The sequence below is a fragment of the Myripristis murdjan genome, chromosome 5 (assembly GCF_902150065.1).
Source record: "Myripristis murdjan chromosome 5, fMyrMur1.1, whole genome shotgun sequence".
Classification (NCBI taxonomy): Eukaryota; Metazoa; Chordata; class Actinopteri; order Holocentriformes; family Holocentridae; genus Myripristis; species Myripristis murdjan.
In genome coordinates, this window is record NC_043984.1 from 15,494,978 (window position 1) to 15,512,579 (window position 17,602).

General features: G+C 42.0%; 3 protein-coding genes across 3 annotated transcripts; 2 read left to right on the forward strand and 1 right to left on the reverse strand.

Moving 5' to 3' along the window:
* The first annotated feature begins 755 nt into the window (after positions 1-755).
* Positions 756-6,519, forward strand: twf2 (twinfilin actin binding protein 2). The gene is made up of 9 exons (XM_030052685.1): positions 756-852; positions 3,342-3,520; positions 4,118-4,213; positions 4,383-4,487; positions 4,674-4,688; positions 4,952-5,077; positions 5,172-5,322; positions 5,505-5,626; positions 5,781-6,519. The coding sequence occupies exons 1-9, from the start codon at positions 756-758 to the stop codon at positions 5,937-5,939; spliced, it is 1,050 nt and encodes a 349-aa protein (XP_029908545.1). The 3' UTR covers positions 5,940-6,519.
* Positions 6,520-8,938: 2,419 nt separating this feature from the next.
* Positions 8,939-11,586, forward strand: cisha (cytokine inducible SH2-containing protein a). The gene is made up of 3 exons (XM_030051343.1): positions 8,939-9,621; positions 10,238-10,401; positions 10,587-11,586. Exons 1-3 carry the CDS (start codon positions 9,602-9,604, stop codon positions 11,078-11,080), a joined length of 678 nt encoding a protein of 225 aa, XP_029907203.1. The 5' UTR covers positions 8,939-9,601; the 3' UTR covers positions 11,081-11,586.
* hemk1 (HemK methyltransferase family member 1) lies at positions 11,485-17,591 on the reverse strand. The gene is made up of 12 exons (XM_030051341.1): positions 17,514-17,591; positions 17,200-17,277; positions 16,870-17,052; positions 15,825-15,916; positions 15,637-15,730; positions 15,403-15,540; positions 13,821-13,885; positions 13,623-13,672; positions 13,431-13,536; positions 12,999-13,094; positions 12,620-12,730; positions 11,485-12,287 (listed from the first exon to the last, which is right to left on the reverse strand). The coding sequence occupies exons 2-12, from the start codon at positions 17,263-17,265 to the stop codon at positions 12,254-12,256; spliced, it is 1,035 nt and encodes a 344-aa protein (XP_029907201.1). The 5' UTR covers positions 17,266-17,277; positions 17,514-17,591; the 3' UTR covers positions 11,485-12,253.
* Positions 17,592-17,602: the final 11 nt, after the last annotated feature.

The window sequence follows — 17,602 nt, forward strand, 5'->3', positions numbered from 1 at the left end:
AAGACATGCATATTTAACAAAATATTGTTAATGGCAATTACAGAATTAAAAGGCAAGTTTACTGATGAACTTAACACTTAATGACAAATCATTCTTCAGTTAAGGGACCTGAAGTGCCTGGTTTACTTCAGCCTGGCACTTCGAGTTCATCTGCCACAGTATGTAATTTGCATTAAGTTAGGTTTTGAATTGGAACAAATTTTGAATTTATTGCTGTTCACCAGTTTAAATCTCATCAGGATCAAAAAGTACCATCTTACAGCAGTCTCAACTATAGCTGACACATATCTGACTCAGTTGTTACTGGATGTGGAGTTGACTTGGTAGAAGTCGGTCGTTAGGTTTACAGGTCACAATCTCCCCAGTAGGTCCTAGTGGGGTGGGGTGGAGTTTGGAAGACCAATACCCGAGGCTCGACAGTCAGTGGCAGCTAAATTTGGGAGAGAGGTGATCAGGTTCCCTCCCTGTGTGCACATGATACTGCCCCAGTTACTTGAGCGATGTCCCTTCTCACACTGTCACACTCTCTCAAAGAGCCCAGACTCACTCAGCAATCCTCCAGCACTCAGACCAGCGCTTGGTCACATCAGCTCTTCTGAAGGACATTTCTGATTGAACTTTGTTGTTAGAGAATTTTCTGGTTGGACTGTAGCATCTTTCTCGATTGGAGTGAATACCTAGGACCGTCTTGCTTCTCCAGTTCTCGACCCCCTGGTAGAGCACCTGGCGGGAGGAACAGACTTTGCTGACCCGCCATGTTTCTGGTACTAGTAGTGACGCCAGAACTGAGGGAGTTCCTGGCCAGGGCAAGAGGTGGAGCAGTGCGCCTCATCAAGGTGCGCATCCAAGACGGTGAGTGACCCAGGATGGTACTGTTGTTGTGATGATCGGGGCCTGTAAAGCCTTAAATGGGAGATTTAAAAGCTAATTATAAGTGATATTGGTTCTGTGTGTATAAAGGTTCATTGCACACCAAACATTCTCCAACAGGGAGTATTCTAAGTTGTGTGGGAAGAACGTTTTTGAACATTAACCACCAATGGCACACTACTCAAACAAATCCAAACAGCCACGGCACACCAAACAAACACTGTTGTTTGTCTGTGTCTGTTTGTATTTGTTTGATTGGTGTGCCACAGTCATAACTGCACTTGATAGTGTTCGATCTCTGGCTCATTCACATGGTAAAGTGACTATGGATTACAAAATACATCTGAGCAAAAACACCTTACACAATCTGTTGGGCAACTGTCTTGAGCTTATCATATGACAAATTCATGTCAAACAGATTTCTTCACACTAGGTTGTATCCTCTCACAAACTAACCTACATGACCTACCCAATCAAAAGCTGGGCGGTTTTACTGCACGTGGCTTTACACATTTAACAAAGGAGTCACACAGCCAAAATAAAGCGCCATCACTTAATCATACATGTCAGCTGAATACTCGCATGTCTAACACTATGGGCTACATGGCATACATCTAGGAAAAGAAAAGTCATGACTCGGTATGGGGCAGCTGTTGTTCAGCTGTGTGAAAACAGGAATTTAGTTGGCTGTGTGCCAGCTGTGGCAGCTGAGTGAAAGGGTCCATAAGGCAACAGGTTTCCAGGCACCAGGGCTATCAGTGGTGGCAGACTAATATATTCCTGAGATGTTTACATCATGTTTTGGTGTCTGAGTGATGCCATGCCCGGCTAGTCTGCCATGCTCAGACATGAGACACATGACTCTTGATGGCCATCTTTGTGATTTTGAGGACTGCCCATCAACTTTAATGTTTGGCCTTGTATCCCGGTTATTTATGTCAACAGACAGAGAAGCATGAGGGCACAGTGACAGACTGTCTCAAAGCAAAGGGTGTCGGGGCTGTTTTACTTCCCTACTTTAAGTCCTTTGAGCTTTTTGAGGGATGTCACTGGGTTATTTGGAACGGCATATGGCTTCACGTGGTGGTGTGCTGCTGCCCAGTGACACACATGTTCATGTCAATGTCAAAAAAGAAACAAGATCGTTCTATCCTATTTCATCACTGCCTATGATACGCTGGCTTGGTATGCCACTTGTTTTTCTCGCCTCACTAGCCTCAGAGAGTGTGCTTACTAATACCTGGTTCACTGGAGGCTGATGTTGCGGAGCAAAATGTTTTAAACCTCCGAAGGAAAAGACAATAGCCAACAACTGTGTGTTTGATTTGCACCCACAATATATTACTAAACATTAAGCCACAAAGACAGAGACTATGCGAGAATGGCTGATGGAAAGTATGCGTCTGTGCAAAGAGATGGAATGTGTTGCAGCTCAGAATAGCAACTGCTGCAAGAGACAGTCAGGAAATCCCCCTGCACCCCACAAGGACATGAGACTTTAGGTTTCTGTGTACGTTTTGTGTATTTCACATTGCGCAGCCACTAGTCATTTGATTTTGTTGTCATCCTCCACAAGGTCAGCAGCACTGAATGAGTCTCTCCTTTCACTGTCAAGGACGGCGCTTTGATCATTGTCAGTCATAACTTCACCTAGTTATATTTTTAACCCGCTGGCTGGTCTTTGCTGTCTTTCGCCATGGCTGATAGAGCAAAGATTGAGACTTCATGAATTCTTAATGGAAGTGTTGAGGCTGATCTGAGCTAAGTGCTGCCACTCAACGCCAAGTGAAATAATGAGACTCAGGTGATGAAGTAAGTAAGGAGAACAGAGGTGAGAATGATATTACTGACCAGACACACCTGAAAGAATATCCTCTCTTATAATGACCAGAGTACATGCATTTCTTCCATGGGAATACACATAATGTGATTTCAAAGGATTTATGCTGCATCTTAAACAACAAAGCTGCAAATATTTTACTTAATTTTTGTGAAACAATTTTACAATTTAAAAATGCCATGTTCCAAGACAAATTGATGGACAATGAAGATTCATATTTATATTTATATTTATATTTGTATTTGTATTTGTATTGTTACGTTCAATGCAGAAATGAACACAAATTTACATTAACAGTTGACTACCATTATTGATGTTTTTGGACAATTTGGATCAGGTTGTGGTTTGTGTCTTTTTGATAAAGAGATATCTTACAGTGAACAATTTAAAAGCCCTATTCCTTTTAACATACTTGTGAGCAGTACAAGAATCACCACCCATTTTTTCAAAGGTATGGTTTTGCAACATTTTATAGGTGCTGTTTGTAAGCAGGTTATTTTAATCGTAATACGTAGTCTATTATTTCCCAACCGCAGCTGTGTTTACAGTGTCAAATGACACAATTTAATCTAATAAAAGAATGTGACGTATAGGGGGTAAGGTATGTGATGAGTGGCGGTCTGATTTTCAGAGCAGCTGGTGCTTGGGGCCTACAGAGAGCCAGAGAAGAGCTGGGACCAGGATTATGACCGCTTTGTGCTTCCTCTCCTGGATGACCAGGAGCCCTGCTACATCCTATACCGCCTCGACTCCCAGAATGCACAGGGCTATGAGTGGATCTTCATTTCATGGTCTCCTGACTTGTCACCGGTATAAGATTTCATATCTCATTCATAGCATGCACATACACATGTACACATTGTACGTTCACACTGTTTTTCAGACTGGCCGCATTCGGCTGAAGAGGCCGAATCAAGTCTGATAGTTCCTGAATCCCAGTACCGGGCGTCGGGTTCTGCCACTTGGTTCTTGGTTTCGTGGTTTCATGCTAACTCTCTTTATCTATTACAATCATCTGTATACTTCAATTCCATCTGTATATTTCATATTCATTACCATCTGTATATTTCACATCTCATATCTCATATTCTTAGGTTAGCCCTTATTGTATATTTTTAGTTTTTAGTCTTTATAGTCTTTATTCTATATATTTTGTCTTTATTCTATTTTATTTAACTTTATTATATGTTTCTACTGATGCTGCTGTAACATGAGAATTTCTCTGGTTGGGATCAATAAAGTCTATCTATCTATCTATCTATCTATCTATCTATCTATCTACCTACCTATCTATCTATCTATCTATCTATCTATCTATCTATCTATCTATCTATCTATCTATCTATCTATCTATCTATCTATCTATCCACATACACATATCTTCACAACTCCCTCTGTTGGCTTCAGGTGAGACAAAAGATGCTGTATGCTGCTACCCGCGCCACAGTGAAGAAAGAGTTTGGTGGTGGCCATGTGAAGGATGAGATGTTTGGCACAGTTGAGGTCAGAATTAATTAAATTATCTTTGCATTACACATCAAAACGGCTTTGGGCACATAGCATTGTGATGCCATGGCAGGTTTTTGTTAATATCTTTGTGGTAATGATTTATTCAGAGGCATTCTGATCTCTGCCTCCTCTAAAGTGATTTTTGTTTTGCTTGCAACACTAGGAGGACATCTGCCTGCTGGGCTACCAGCATCATGTGTCATCCTGTTCAGCTCCTGCCCCGCTCACGGTAGCCGAGCAGGAGCTCCAGAGGATCAAAATCACAGAGGTGAGAGGTCAACTTGCTTTCTATATTGTTTTTATCATTGCTCATGATCGCTTTGTATGTGGGCTAGTTTTTTATCTAATGTGTCAATGTCTGCTGTCTCTTGCAATTAACTTTGTTTTAACTCTGTTTTTTTCTGTTTTTTTTTTTTAATGCAAATAACTATTTTTGTTGTGGCTGCATTTCCAGGGCAGGGTTAAACAGGTGAGTTTGATACATGCATGACTGCGCTTGATTGAATATTAATACATGTATTGTTATTTATTAATGAGCTTGGAGAATTCAGAGCAGAAACAGGAAGAGAGAACCTCTATGCTTTGATGGGTCTTATATGTGATGTGTAAATACATTAGTATTACTGCATATAAGCTGCACATGGTCACTCTCCCATAAAACCCTTTGGAAATTGTCCTTGAGGGCTTGAAGTGTCAGTGTAAATGTCTGCATGTGCTTGCTGCCCCCTACAGGTGAAGACAGAGATCAGCGTGGAAAGTAAGCACCAGACACTTCAGGGCCTTGCTTTCCCACTTCAGGAGACGGCCAAAAGAGCCTTACAGCAACTCGCCCAAAAACGCATCAACTACATACAGCTGGTGAGCCTGATAAGTGAACACTCTCATATCCACATGTTTAGAGGTATCCTCTGAAAGCTGTACATTAACACATATTTGTGTTTTTGTGTTTCAGAGGTTGGACACAGAGAAAGAGACTATTGAGCTCGTTCACTCCAACCCAACAGAAACTCGAGACTTGCCCCGCAGAGTTCCCACAGACACGCCCAGATACCACTTCTTCCTCTACAAACACTCCCACGAAGGGGACTACCTGGAATCTGTTGGTATGATAACCACAAATTTGGGGGAATGTACTTTTTAGCCCAGGGGACAAACCTCAAAGTGAACCGCAGACACCAAGAGATGATTAACATTTAAGCAGCTCAGCATTATTGTAATATGTATTTCTTATTCTTTGGTATGAATTTTCCATTATCTCTTCCTGTTTTTCACTCTCTACCTGTAGTGTTCATATACTCCATGCCAGGATACAGCTGCAGCATCAAGGAGCGGATGCTGTACTCCAGCTGCAAGAGCAGACTACTTGAAGAAGTGGAGAAAGATTATCATTTGGAGGTTGCTAAAAAGGTAATAGACAGAGAGACAGATATTTTGCAGAGGTAGATAAAATCTTAGACTGTTACTCAGCCTTTTCTTGAAAACCCACCAAATTTTAGTGTCATGCATGAACATGTCATGACAGAAGGTCAACATGCTTACTCTCATTTTCTTACGCTTGCAGTTGGAGATTGACAACGGAGATGAACTGACGGAGGAATTCCTATATGACGAGGTCCATCCCAAGCAGCACGCCCACAAACAGGCCTTTGCTAAGCCCCGTGGCCCGGCAGGAAAAAGGGGACACAAGCGCCTCATTAAAGGGACGGGGGAGACCAGCTAGAGGGGGACACAGATTTCCCCTCGTGTCCTTGGTTTGAGTCCAGCCCTGCCCCACAGTCCTCCCTGCTTTCCTACAAACACTGACACCTTGTCAGGACCCTGAGGCAGGAATATGAGCATTTAAATTTGTAACCTGACCACCCCAACACTTATCATACATATGAAGTATGTTTTTCATGACAACATAAAGGATACATTATCATCTTGAGTCTGTTTATGTTGGTTAGTTTGTAACAGACTCCCACCTGACAGAAAATGAGGCAAATAAATATAGAAAATATAGACACGTTTAGGAAATCAATAAAATTAAAAACTTTACACTGACTTTCACAAGACTTTGAAATGAGTAAATGAGTAAAACCCAAATTGCCCTGTTAATGTGAAGCTAATCTCTCTGGCTCTTCTATTTTCATCAGATGCTGGAACAATATAGACCTGCTGTTTACATTGTAGAGCTCCACTGTAACAATGATGCATTTGCAAATATTTCAGTCCTCATGATGTTCATATCCAGCCTCCAATACCAGTTTTATATCAACCATGTTTATAAGAAGAAACAAAATGAACAGATATTCCAAATAAAATATTGTTTATACAGTGTTACTTGACTTCCTTCTCAGTGCAGAATTGCATATAATTATGTTTTCATTCCTATGCAGCACAGATTAATAATGTTATGCACTTGCAGATGAGAGTTTGATGGTGGAGTGGAAACTTCATGATAAGCCAGTGAGCTGGGGGTCAAATTCATGTACTTTGTCCTAAATGTCTATAATTATCCTGCATACCTACTGCACACAAGGTGTACTCAGAGTTATTAGTGGCCTGCTATATTCACGTAAACATAAAATAACTTTAATGGGACCGCTGTTACCCAAATTAATGTGTTTTCTGATCACAGAGGTTTTGTTGAATTAGACCGGCAGCATCTCCAATAGGCTGCACATTCTGCACTTCTCCCATCTACAACAGCTTTTTGTAATGGGACAAAGGCATAATGAGGTCTTATCACTTAAAAGAGCTGCATTGTATTGAGCTAACTGTACAACATTACCAGAAGCCATGGGCAGTGTGGGACTATGAAATCCTGCAGTCACAGCTATGCTCATATGACAAATCAAGCTCTCAGTTATGATCTAGATTTCTGCACTTTGTGGTGTCTGCACCTTTCAGACTGAGCCACTGGCAGCTATTTTCAGCTGTGTCTGAAGTTACCTTGGCTACTAGATCGCTGTTTGTACTGTAAACCGCCTCCCTTTATAAGCCCCAAACACTGTGGTTTCCACAAGGCTCCATGTAGTAAACAAGCCACGAGGTGTTGGATCACAAAACCAGGTCAGGTTTTAGGCTTGCACTGTCTCTGCGGGATTTGTAATTCATTGGCTGACATTTGCTCCAATTTGCCAGTCCCTGACCTGAACAAAACCAGGCTGATCCATGTGGCTCTCGCTCCTAACATGCAAAGAATTGGTTTCAGCTGCTACTGCCAGGCACGTCATCAACTTTGGGAAACAGTACCTGTGCAGTGAAAGGAGATATGTGTAAGTGCTGCTGTGCTGGAGCACCAAGGACATGGGGCTTCACCTCACTGATGGATGTGTTGGGCCACAGCAGCAGATCATGGGTTACTTCACATAAATGAAACGCTGTAAAGTGAGGAGCAGCACTCAGTTAATTTGCTGTGTCTCAGCTGGGGCCTGGTGTGGCCGCAGGACAAACCAAATGGCAACTCTGACAAACTGATTATCAAGAAAAGAAAAAAAGATGGAAAATGCACCATTGCAGCAATTTGCTGGAGACTTAGACCATTTAATGAGAATCATAAACTTGTGGAAAAAACTGGCAATGGGCACATTCACAGTCTGTCACGTTATAGCGACCCATAATAACAATTAACAAAACATTTATAGCTGCCTCAGTGTATCTCTGGTGGCATAAGCTTAGCATGACTCAACGAGGCAAATTTAGCAAAGAAATACAAGAATAAGTTAAAAAGCTGATGCTTGATCAATATTAAGAGATTCTCAACCAGGTGATGTAGATGTGATGTGATTTTTTCCCTTTTGGTTACTTAGAAAATCATTTTCTTAACTTCCATTAGGCGCAACTAAACAATACAAGATGTTTTGCAGGTTTCTTGGAAAAAATATTTTCCGATTTAGTTTTGAAGATCAACAGACCTGGAGATGTTTGTCAGAAAAAAATAAAGTTTTATTATATTTTCATGCGCTTTTTATTTGAGATGGCCAAGCACAACTAGGCGTACTGTTAAAATAAACATTTTGCAAGCTTGATCACTGACTGAGCAACCCAATAGGATTTTAGCGGCCAGGTTAAAATCCTGCATCGACACGTCTCGGCAACACTTACGTAGGCTACCCTGGGATCAATATGAAATAACACAAATATCTGCATGCTGGCTGGCAAAAAACGAGAGGCAGATTCCCTAGAGAGGCAACAAAGATAAACATCATGATAAGTGGAATTTAATAAACGAGTTTTACAATATCCAAGAAATAAGCGCTTTATGGATTTCTCACTTTATACCAAAACATTCAGTGAAATATCTTTTAGGAGAGATATATTTTGCTGAAGTGTCAAAGACGAGCACTAGCCTATACTAAATACAAGGCCAAAGTAATAAAGGTCTGTGTAAATACAATGTAAAAGATCGAGTTAGATAAGACAAACTAAAGTGAGCAAAACGACATTGGGATTGGTATAACATAATATAGAGCTTCTCCATTTTGTTTACTTTATTTTGCTACAGCAGTCCGGTTTCTTAAGCGCAATTAGTCCAACAATTCTCCGAGAAAAATGTTGTTTTGTTTTTCCACCCTGGGGGAAATCTATATTACTGGAAATAGCCTGTGTGCATTCCTATTATCTTTAATGGTGAGGCGGTAAATTCCCAGAATGTAGGCTCGGTCAGAGCCGCCCGGGTGGGCGGAGACAAACCCTGCAATTATTCTTGGAAAGCGGATAGGGGGAAGCTGCAGCGCGATTCCTGGGAGCGTCGGTTCAGCGAAGGCAGGAGCAGGAGATGTGGGCTAGAGATGAGCCGCAACCTGTGCGAAGCTCCCTCTGAAAATTAAACTCGCCTGTTTACCGCCAACGACCCGGTGCCTCAAACAAACCGTTTTCCCTCCGCAACGCTTTGTTTTCTTTCCCCGCGTTGATATGAACCGGCGCGAGCGGCGGCGGTTGAGCCGGAGTCGGTGCGGCGTGCGTGACGTCAGAGCCGCTGGTGTTCTGAAGAGTTCTCAGAATAGAATTCTAGGAAACGGTGAATTTTAAAAGCCGAGCCTTACACTGTGTCCTTCACACCGTACCGTCCAGCCCGGAGACAACACACTCCACACCGCTGCTACACATACACACACACACACACACACTTTTATTTCCACAGGGTTTATTTCTGCCTTCACTTAGTGCTACTTGTGAAGGTAATTCAGTATTATTACCATCGAGTAGACTAGTCCTTCTTTGGGAACACACAGTTCTCTCAGTGTCTTTACAGCGCTTACAATATTTAAATTAACCCGATGTAAAGACTGTTTTTTATTTTCCTTTTTGGTGGCGTGAACACTTCATTTTTTTTTTTTTTTTGTGAGTGTGGAAGAACTAACAAGCGGATTAAACCTACGGGATTTAACCAACAGCATGATTCTTTGTGTTCAAGGGTGAGTTGACATTTCTTTTGTTTCCGTGTTTTCTCAGTCGATCAAAACAGGGGTCAAGTCTATATTACAATTAATGCGACCATTTCAAGTTATTTTTAAAGTAGTTCGGTGAGGAGTGGGCTGTTAAGGTCTAATAGGTAGGCTAAGGCTGGGATCAGTAGTCGGCATTCCCTTTGTTATTTCAGCTAAAAGCTTATTGTTAAAAAACTGAAATAAAACACAATATAACAAGTTTTTCCCCAAATAAATCTATAGTGAACGTTGTTGAGAAGGTCTTGACTCCGGATCGAAGTTGAATTGACCCGAATGAACTTGGAAACGTTTTCATATCTTTCGTAATTGCCGTATTTTACTCTCTGTATCAAAGGGGTCAAAGCGAGGCAACTGTTGTAAGCATTTAAAATAATCCAAATGATTATTATACTTCGGTAAATATTAAGTCATTCGCACCAGACAAAATAAATTAATTAGATAAATAAAATAATAATAAAATAACATTCATCTGGTGTGCATTCCTGAACACCAAGAGGAATAATAAAGCCAGTTAAGACGTAACCCTTATTAATTTATTTGGTAACTTAACCCAATTAAGTGTCAATTATCCCGGTACTTGCAGTCCTGCAGCTCTTCTGCCCACGGGACCAGCCTCTGAAGCCCCTCTGGGCATGCGGGCAGGAGCAGTCCCCTCAGCCCACTGCCTGCAGAGCTCCCCGTCAATATGGGATCCCACCAAGGACCTGCGGGCCATCGCCAGCAACTTCTGCTATCTAGAAAATTCAGGTACACTCTTCAAATGCAGTGCTTTTCCACCTGCTCAGCTGCAGTCACAGTGAGCCTCACAAACACATTTATTGAAAATCTTGGCTTATTTTATTTTGTGCAACTGTTTACATGACATGTCACAGTACTGTGAAAACAACAAAACTGAACCATCAGAGTCAATAATATGTGATTTGTGTGTGCAGGGTGGTACTGGGGAGCTATATCGGCGGCTCAGGCCCATGCTGCTCTCCAGGAGGCATCTGAAGGGGCTTTCTTGGTACGTGACAGCAGCCACCCTCTGTACATGCTGACCCTCTCAGTCAGGACAGCGCGAGGTCCCACCAGCATACGAATCCAATACAGCGGTGCCCAGTTTTTGCTAGACTCTAGCTCCCCGGCCCGTCCCAGCCTTTTGTCCTTCTCCAGCGTGCCCAGCCTGGTGCAGCACTACATGGGACCAGGGAGAGATGTAGAGGGAAGGAGGGTGGAGGAGCCCCCCTCCAAAGCCTCTCAGCAGGCAATCCAGGAGACCTCTGTGCTACTAAAACTAAAGAGGGCTGTGTACAAGCCCCAAGGCTTCCCCTCTTTGCAGCACCTCACTCGCCTCGTCATTAACAGACACACTGACTGCCCTGACCAGCTACCACTCCCAAGGCCTCTGTTACGCTACTTACAGGACTACCCTTTCAAAGTATGAGGCGTCCTCACCGTCTGTTGAGTGAGGGCTGAATGTCGGGTGAAAGGAAAAAACTGTCCAGCAGGCCCAAGGTGCTCATAAATGACAATGCTGCTCCAGCGGTGCAAGGCCAGTCACGAAGACACCAGACACAGGGTTGTGTTTTTGGTGTATGAGGTACAGCATGTACAAATCAGTAAATACTCATGTATCTGGTTGTAAACCAGATATTTGTCACGGCCTGGGGTGTCATACACCCTTGAAGGAAAAAAAAAGAAAAAAAAAAAAAAGAATAATTGCGAGCAAACCTTGGTACTGTAATCTCTACTTATTTTATGACAGATGTGGAAATTGTCTGTAACTTACCCTCATCAGTTTTGGATGTGCATACTTTATACTGTTCATAAGCAGTGAACAGTGTTCAGTTGGATGTATTTTCACCATTTTATTTTTGTCACAGTAAGCACCTGACTTTTTTCTACCTTTTAAATCTGTACATTTTTCTATTAAAAGAACTTACTGCAGTATAATGCCTGTCTTTGTCTTGTAGTGGTTAAAATGCCACATTTAGTCACAAGGTTATGAGAATTACTATCAGCATTATTATTATTATTGTAATTAAAGACATCATGATTACTGTTCTTGTGACACTTGCTACGGAATACATGTGCCTGCACTCGCCTTTAAAACTCAAAGAATATGTGGCCTTTGAGCTCTAAGTATGTGAGAGGTGGACTGCAAGAAAGTGAGGGCCAAATTGTGTGTGTTTTTGCTAAACAATGTGTACAGCCTGCATCTGAGTCAGTGAGTGGACAAGCGAAGGGGAGGACCATTCATCAGCGGATTCGTAGAACTGCTGAATGCTTTCTGGGAGGGTGAGATTCTGAGAGGGCGGGTTCTAAGAAAAGCCTCAGTAATTACCTTCAGCCTTGAGCCCGCTTTTTTGATATCTCTCACACATTTTTTACAATGAAACAACACATAATCACAAACGCTGCGGGACCCAAATCCACCAGCAGCATGAATATGATGTAAGCTTCTGTGAACAATGAATTCTGGATTGTCAAATGAGCGTGTACATGTCCTTGGCGGCTTGATGGGGGTGGGTGCGCAGAGGCTGTGACCACCTGGCCTAAAGCCAGTGTAATAGGATCTCACAGTTTCTCAATCCAGATCCTTCTCGTGTTCGCTATTTTACTTCTCTTTCTGAAGGATGCAGAATCGTGGCCTAGGGAACAAAGACAAATCAGTGAGGTGTACTCGTATATCACTCTTAATTAACCACTAGGGTAGCATGAGGAGCATGGTGGGGAAGGAGCATCTACACGTGACATGAAAAAAAAAAACAGCAAGTACAAACTGGCTGAGTGATGTCATCGCTTCACAGGTTGACATATTTATCAGTCATGCCTATTACCCAAAAGAATACAAATTGACAATGATGGATCTATAAGAACAGGTCTGAATTCAACTTGTTTGTGAAACCACACCCGGCAAAATGATGACTAAACAATGACTAGGCAGCAGATATTAATGCTGAGGTTTTCTCTCCAGACAGACCTGCCTGTGATGTCGTGCTGCGTCTGTATATAACGTAGCTCTTCCACACGCGCCTCCACCCACTGCTGGATGAGCGGCGGGTGTCTGGGGTCCACTTCCAAGTAAACACGACTGTTGGCCATCGAAAGAGGACAGTGTGAATTAACATTTAATTAATTAATGGATTAACAAAAGCACAGTGACATGGAAGCAGTGGCACATGCCTGGAACTGAATTAACTGGAAGTCCTTTTAAGAGCTTAACTCATTAAAAAGGCAACATGATACATGTGTTTCTCGGCACATGCCTTTCTAGTGACAAGCCACGGCTTTTAGGAATTAAACCCAGGTGGATCGTGTGTGTGTGTGTGTGTGTGTGGTGGTGGGGGCAGTCCTTTTACCCATGGTTTGCTAGAATCTGCGGAGCCAGAGTCAAAATCTGTTTGATCACTCTCAGGCCATCCTCGCCTCCATCTAATGCAACGTGGTCTTCAAACCTGAGAGCAGCAGGGAGTTCCCAGTGTCAAACACATCCGCCTACAGGTACACATCTCCAAAAAGCAAAAATTTTCCAACGTGTTACAGGTAAGTAATGGGTTTCCTAGCTGATGCAAATTCATTTTTACAAATTTTATGCCTTTTCAAAGGTTCGATTTGGTCCCAGATCATGAAATATGTCCCATGAGTACGGAGAAATCAACTGTCAATTGCATAACAAACAAATATTGAAAAGTGGTTAGCACAAAGTTTTGTAACACAGTGGCGAGATGACTCAACATTAATCAGCAGATGATTTTTTTTTTTTTTTGTTATTTTTTGGTTTTGTTTTTCACCAAAGAATCTCAGGATCCAGCGATGTCATGTCCTCTGAGAACAGGTACGGAGGGTTACTGACCAAAACTGAGACGGGGCTGCACAGGCTCACAACAGAGTCAGCATCTGAAATATAAATGACAGATTGTAGTCAGTGATGTGTGTTGAAGTGTCTTATTTAATCGTATTTGTATTGCAGTCCTTTGTCTTACCTTTTAGAACATCTATATGGTGAATATGTAGTCTGTCCTGAAGCCCTAAACTGCAAAATAAAATCAGTCAAAAAAATGTATGCATACATGCGTCAATATGCATCAGATGACTATTGTTCATTTTGTAGGTCATCACAGAAAAACTAAATAAGAGCATCATCAATGAGAAGCATTTTTCACATAATATGGTATGATTACCTAAATGCATTTTCTCTTGTTAGATCGACAGCGTCCTGGCTTTGATCCAAGGCAACTGTTCTGAGCTGAGAGAGACAAGCACAGCTATGATCAGCTGTTTGGGCAGATCACAGCTACCTTGGTGCCACTGCTATTAGTTAGTCTTTATTCCATTTAGCGTAACAAATTTATGAATTCTTACCATTTTAAAGGACTATATTTGTGCTATTTTGACTTCTCATCAACAGTTGTGATCGTGTCTATCTGTCACAAACACTGGTTGCATAAGTGTGTAAAGAAAATGCACTGGTAGCTTAGAAATCAAGGTTAACTTCCCCCAGTTCATGTTCAGAAAACATAAAAAACTGCACTGTGATACTTGAAAGTTACTACAAAGAGATAACCCCATTGATGTAATGAAAAATATAATGTAATTAATGTAAAACTATTCAAATTTGCACAGTTACAAGGAACTATTTTTTCAAATTCTGCTCAGTGATTGTAGGTGTTGTCTGCCAAATGTATTTTACTAAGATATTATAGTAGGGGCACTGCCATGTGTTGTGGCAATGTCCCATAATGCCTTACATCTAGTGTTTTAGTTTGTGTCATGTAATTTGTGCACATCTTCCAGTATTTTCTGTGTTAGTGTTTTATAGTTGTATATAGTGCATGATCTACATACTGATTAAGTCATTGGTTGTATACTGCTGTTATGATTGTGTACTCCAGTACTTCTCTTTTGATGCATTATAATTCTATATTGTAGATGACCAATATAGTGATTGGTATATCAATGTTTACTATGCTGCCAAAGCATATTTGGGAGGGATGCATGATACTGGATTATTTACCGATATGTGATATTTTTCAACTCTTTTGGACTGCCAATGCCGATACCCATATATGCACATATGTTTTGCACCTAATTGCAAAGAACATCAAGTGTCGCCTGTAGTGGAATTAACATTTTCTTATGCCCCCTCTTATTGTGAAGGCCCACTGGTGGATTCAGACATAAAATATAATGCTTTTCAATATATACACATTCACAGGGCAAAATAAGAAAACTACTTTGACTTAGGTTATGGAAAACATGGTATTTTCTTTTAACTTATTTCATCCTACTAAAACAGGCTTGGATGACGCTCTGTCTGAAACAACCCTGACAACAGACACAACCAGGACAAATCTGAAATATTGCACAAATCGGCATGTTATAGCAGCAGAAAACTTAATTTCAGGTTGATGCCAATATTTCATTTCAAAGCCAATATCAACCGATACTGATGATGCATCGATATTGTTGTGCATCCCTAATATTTGGTACACACTTAAGCTACTGAGATTTGGGCCACATACAATCACATCTGTGGACAAGAAGTCAAAATTGGACGAGTGCGGTCCTTTATTGTTTGTTGACAGTGCAGGGAGAGAAGTGTGATAAAGCCAACAAAAAGTAGGTTGTGTTTCGGTTAACCTGTGAGTTAACATGTATATGGGTTGGAACAGAATATGAATGTGGAGACAAAGTTGTATTGCACCCCTATGCTTATTTGCTGAAACATATTATCAACTGAATACAAAAAAACAGACACCTCACCCATGGAAGGCTCTTGAGCAGACTAAGAGAAATGGCACCAGAGCCACATCCCACTTCCAAGCATGTACACTGAGCCTCTGCGCCCATGCCACTCCCAGGTTTCATCTGCAGATCTGTAAGCACGAGTTCAACCAACTCCTACACAGAGCACAGTCAGACATAACCACAGTTAATGTGTGATCACTGGGACTTGGCTGCATGTTGTACGTCTGGTCTGAAATTCCCCTCTCACACCTCTGTTTCAGGTCTGGGTATGAACACAGGAGGTCTCATCTTGAGTGTCAGGTCTCTGAAGTCCCACTCCTCAATCACATACTGCACAGGCATTCTGAGACAAAAAACATGAAACACTCACATTACAACGCTGAATAGCCTGACTGAAAATATTTCTCTACTACAGCTTTCACGTCAGGTCTCCATACCTGGAGAGGCGTTTGGTACAGAGCTCCCACAGCTGCTCTGCTGTTTCACGGCTCAAGAACTGGGTTAACTTCTCACGCTCAAGACTTTCTATCTGTAAGAAGAAATGGCAGTGAAAGAGGGGCAAGGTGCTTTCAAAAGTGCTTGTTGTTGAGACATTTCACTATTTACAAGGATGCTGTGCAAAGTGTCAGTGGGACTTTTGTGTGGACTTGTGTGGGAAGTGTGTGTGTTTGCTTGAATAAAGCTGCAGATATCGTCATAGTTAGGCACAGACTTGCACTGTGGTTTTTTCCCCTGAATCATACAACGATTGTTGGTGTGGTCCGCCAAGATATTATAGGAGCGGCACTGCCATGTTGTGTTTTGGCAATGTCCCATAATGCCTTACATGTAGTGTTTTAGTTTGTGTTGGGAATAACAGTTTTGTTGTTCTGATTATATTCTGTTTTTGTGTATTACAGTTCTACATAGTGCATAACCTACCTAACGATTAAATAGTTGTATAGTGCTGTTTTGTAATTATGTTTTCCAGTACCTCTCTCTGAATGTATTATATTTCTGTGTTGTAGATGACCAGTTTAGTGTTTGGTGTATTATTGTTTACACACTGTGTGGCCTACAGCCCTGTTGGCCTGCTGCATAGCTTCTAATATAAGCTCCCCCTATCAAAATGAGGACTTGTAAACATGCAGGGTGAAACAAATGATTGTACAAAAATTACTATGCCACACAGATGTCATGTTTGATGACTACAACTTGTCGTCCAGTCATCATAGTGAAAATCACATTTGTTTGTGGATGGAACAGGATGGCAGGAGCTCAATGTGCCCAGCTGACTGAAGCATTTGGCAGATGGATTTGTTTTACTAGTAGGCTGCAGGCTACAGATGACAGATGTACACAACAAAACCTTTCCACAGTCTGAAACATGGTGCCCACTTGTGACACCTTCCCTTTAATTACATTACATGGAGGCAGACCGGGTGCAGCATCTCTCTGGGAGCTGTGATAGTTTCTGATGTTTCTGGCACATTCTCAACTCACAGTTTTAGCCCCGAGCAGATGAGCCATGATGCTGTGACTGGAGTGCTCCGGCTCGGTCACACCTCTTTCCTCGAAGTGCTTCCTCCACAAAGCCACGGCCTCCAGGACTGTGATGCTGGCCGGAGGCAGGGCCGGGGCTCGGCATGTGTGCACTGCAGGGCCACCACAAGGTCGCTCAGGCCACTGGCGCAGTAAGAGAAGTGCTCTGATTAGACATTACAGATTACATGCCTTTCATTACATATGATAAACAACTCACAGGTGATCGGCATGCTTCCCATAAGCTGCCATGAGTATTTACAGAAGGCAAATCTCTATTTACTCAGTTACCTTTAGTCCACCACTCCTTGTTAAGCGGCCAAAGCGTCTGCAGTATGAACCCAGCGGTCCTCTCATGTTAACACCTACCTATGGTTTACGTGACAAGAAACGCACTGCCTAAGTTAATATTTCTTTAGATACCTAATTAAGTCCTGACATTGGGTAAGAATGCGCTGCACTTTAACGTCACCCAAACTGCTGCTGCGAAACTTTAGAATCGCGTCGTTTAGCCGCACCTCCACAGTCTGGTGAACAATCTGTACTCTCTAGCTCTCCATTTTTTCTAAGTGGAAGGCAGTAGTGACAGTTTAGTGAGGTGATACCTTCACACGTTTAATGTTTTCCACACATGGCGTGCCGACTCCTGTATCTAGCTTGAGTAGAGCCACTGCTGATGATGATCTGAAACGCC